Source organism: Austrofundulus limnaeus, unplaced genomic scaffold (assembly GCF_001266775.1).
Source record: "Austrofundulus limnaeus strain Quisiro unplaced genomic scaffold, Austrofundulus_limnaeus-1.0 Scaffold197, whole genome shotgun sequence".
In the NCBI taxonomy this organism is placed as follows: Eukaryota; Metazoa; Chordata; class Actinopteri; order Cyprinodontiformes; family Rivulidae; genus Austrofundulus; species Austrofundulus limnaeus.
The window spans coordinates 441,903-445,731 of record NW_013952599.1 but is presented as its reverse complement, the minus strand read 5'-3'; the positions used below and the strand labels follow the sequence as shown (position 1 = coordinate 445,731).

The following is a 3,829-nucleotide window of genomic DNA, read 5'->3' as shown; positions in this document are numbered from 1 at the left end:
GCCATGACATTATGTTTTTTTACAAGTGTATGTAAACTTTTGACCACAACTGTAGCTCGCTCACACCGAGGACCTATCCACGTCATCATTTACCCAGAATGCTTTGTGTGTAAATAAAATGGCCCCGTCCGTGTAATATTTTACCTCATTTCCCTCTGGGATCAATAAAGTATTTTTGACTTGAATATATTTTTAAACTTTTAGTTTAAAAATTATAAAATCTAAACAGCCTACAGTATTTTTACAGTCTTTATTTTACAGTTAAAATATGTTTATTAAATAAAGTCTAATGTTACATCTAATCGTAGATCCCTTTAAAGGCTATAAAACCTGTGGCTCCAGAAAACTGATACAGAGGCACAGAGTGCTTACTACAACAAATAACTTATTTTAGTATTTGAATCAAAACCCAAGCACTTTACTTTAAGAAGTACATCAAATATAAGGTCAATAAACTATTTTTAAAAAGTCAAACTTACTTTGATCCGTGGTCAAGTTCAAGTTTACAAATAGCAGCAAGCTGAGCCATTTTGTTTGGAACGTCTGAGTTAGACGAATCGCCTGAGGACAGAGGAAAACAACGTTACGTCATTCCAGTCCTCAGAACTACAGAAGTGATTTCCCCTGATGAACCGTGGTCTCTGCTTACTAAGAGCACATCTGACAGGACTGCTGGGGGCAGAGTTGATCTTGCGTCGGTCGTCCTGAATGCTCTTGGCGAGCTTTATGAGGGAGGGGTGTCGGGTGAATTTGCGTTTGCCMCCCGATGTGGAAAAGAGGTTTTTGGCACAGTTCTCTACAGAAGCACAGGCCTCGTGTCCTTTTTTCTTCTTGGAGGGGCATCTGAAGGAGAGGTTTGGCGAGTCTGAAACAAGAGCTGATGCTGTAATCAGCGCTCAAACAGAAAGGATGCATGAGGTACGAGAACATGCTGGTTATTCCTTGTRACTGTGAGGAAAGACGAGGAATGTGTTTAATACCTTGAACTGGTGGAAACTCTTCAGGGCCGATCCACTCAAAGGCCGGCTTCCTTCCTCTCTCCTCGATCACGTGGACTTTYTCGATGAGCTTCAGGCTTCGCAGAACATTAGCGATGTCGTACAGCCGCCGCACTTTAGCTGCAAACACAGAACCAGAGAAAACTTCATCACAATCGCAGAAAACAGAAAAATATATATATATAATTAACTGCTTCGTTTAAAACTACTGGATGAGAACTACTGAAGAAAAATAATCAAACGAAATATTACATTTTTAGAACACCAGTTATGATGGATAGAATAACTTCAGGTGATCCAAATATTTGTTGGAGAATATGTGGTTCACATGTGTGCACATACTTTGGTTGTGTCCAAACTTAGTGACATATCAGAACATTTTTCATATTTCAGGAAGACATTTAACCACTGTTTGTGGGGGGTTGTAGYGGCAAAGAGGTCAAAAACATGGAAGTAAACTGTGCCATTTTTTTGCCTGAAGTTATCATGGGATTTGTAGTTTAATCATGACCAGTAGCAAACTTAGCACTTCATGAAGACAGATCGTGTCAACTTCTGATTACGACTCTTAACAATCTTTATTTATGCAGCCAGTGGTTCTCAGGAATGATCAAAAGTAGAGAGGATTAAGACGACAAAATCAAATTTAAGACCTTGGATGAAAATCTGGGTGCTTTTTAAGAGTTTTTTAGGCCTAAAATTTTGGTTTTCAAATTTTAGACTTTTTAAGACCCGGCATGAACCCTGAACTTATCTAATAAACTACAAGCATCAAAATATCTGTGTGAATGCTGAATCAGCTTTCAGTAGGTTTGGAAAATCTACGTGACGGAAGATGTAACGTATTTCTTCAGACAGCAGAAAGACTTATTTCACCTACATTTAAACAGAGATCAAATGTTATCAATCTAAATGAGCGAGTATAATCTTGTTTCACTCAGTTGTAATCATGTTTTCCTTTTTGTCCTTCTTCATGACAACACTGAAACACTGAAAAATACATCACAATATCTGCAAACTTGGCAACAAAACTACAAACTATTTTACTTGTGGATGTTTTAAAGATTTTATGCTGCATTGTTTTTTTTCTTCCTTATGTTGTTTCTAAACTCACTCTTGAACTTGTTCTTGTCTTGATCTGCAACCTGGTCCTCTCCTATCAGGATCTCAGCAGCCACATCCAGACTGACCACACGTGGGTTTGACACCAGAAAGAGCATGACAAACTTCTGGCTCATCACCCGCAGAGATTTGTCTTTTCTGCTGTTAACAGAGGCTGGACGAAAAAAAAAGAAGAAAAAAAAAAGAAGAGGAGGTCAGAACAGCCAATAAAAAATCTCTTTTAATTAAAGCAAAATCTCCCATTTTTCTCCTGCTTTTCACCTGCTTTGAACTCAACTCCTGGAAGCTCCACAAAGAAGAGCTCTTTCTGACCCTGCTCCACGCTGTCCGCTCGGACCACCGTCTGGTTCTCCTTCTCCTCCCCGTCGAAGTCTCCGTCCAGGCCGCGCTGCCGGATGTGCTGCATCTGCTGGCCGTACCGGTGCTCCTCGCCCACCTGCTTCAAGATGGCCAGCGTCTCGGCCAGCTTGGCCCGGCCGTGCCAYGTGTAGCGGTTCTTGGCTGAGCGACTCACCATGTGGAGGCTCTCCAGCACGTTCATGATGTCGTAGATGCGCCGACGCTCCACGTCTGTGTGGTTATGTGAAGAGAAACTGGTTTATGGCATTGCAACAACATGGCAAAGCTCATCTGATTTAGTACAAAACACATCAGAATGGATTCAAATCAACATATAAAGACATATAGAACGCTGTCATTACCCACTGCCAGAAAGAGAAGGTAAAAAATGTTTTGTTTGKGTCAGTGTGCCCCATCTGTTAGCAAAATATCTCCTGATCCACAAGACAAATTTGATTAAAAGTTACAGAAAGTTATCGTCAGATGTACATCTACTACTGATTACCTTTTGGAGTCAATGTGATTTAAGATGGCTGCCACTGACCTTCAAATACACAAAAATGCCCATAACTCTGTCAGTTTTACAGATGTTGAGCTAAGATTTGGTAAGGTAGCAGCTGACACTGATCCCCGACAAGCTTGTGCGGTATGGTGACGGTATGTAAAATAAATAAATAAAAATAAGTACGATAAAAATATAAGATAAAAATAAATAAATGAAACAAAATAATGACTCGCTGGCTCCTGAATAGGTGGGCCGCTGTAGTGCTGACTGACAGCTTCAGGGACCACCCAGCCATTGGTTTCTTAAGTCAAACAAATAGTATGACTTCTTTCACATTTAAACTTTTAGTGATTTTTTTTCCCGGAGACCGACACCCGCAAACTCCTCACTTTAGACGTGGAAATGACGACAAACTTTGTTGGCACAAAGGCATTCCAAGCTAAACGCCTACAGCAGCTTTGATTCAACCATGGTAAGAGTCAGATTATTATGAAACGTAAAAAACCTAAAAACATGTAGTTGGACTTATTTGGACCTGTTTGATAAAATAAGGTCAACTAAAATAAATAGAAGTGTTTTACTTTTTAATTAACCAAACTAAAGTTAGCCCCCACAGCCAAACTAACTTTTAAATAAATACCAACATAAAAACAACTATAACTCAATCAGTTTTACAGATACTGAGCTAAAATTTGACATGGTTGTATTCACAACAAAGCGTGCTACTCATTGCAAAAATCCTTGCTCTATTCTAATCCTAGTCAATCTGTTTCTAAACAGAAAATGATAAAAGTTGGATTGTTAAAGCAATATGAAACAGTATAATGTGTATGTATATAAATTGTTGTTCTACAGGGATTAAATG

General features: G+C 39.3%; 1 protein-coding gene across 2 annotated transcripts in view; it reads right to left on the bottom strand.

The window, feature by feature from the left end:
• The window catches only part of e2f8 (E2F transcription factor 8), a 12,389-nt gene that overhangs the window by 6,369 nt on the left and 2,191 nt on the right, over nucleotides 1-3,829 (bottom strand). For both annotated transcript variants that reach the window (XM_014018617.1, XM_014018618.1), the window contains exons 4-8: nucleotides 2,382-2,690; nucleotides 2,113-2,274; nucleotides 981-1,118; nucleotides 650-865; nucleotides 480-561 (exon numbers count right to left, since the gene is read on the bottom strand). In XM_014018617.1, the coding sequence (XP_013874071.1) occupies nucleotides 480-561; nucleotides 650-865; nucleotides 981-1,118; nucleotides 2,113-2,274; nucleotides 2,382-2,690 (907 nt within the window). The remainder of the gene's footprint in view (nucleotides 1-479; nucleotides 562-649; nucleotides 866-980; nucleotides 1,119-2,112; nucleotides 2,275-2,381; nucleotides 2,691-3,829) is intronic.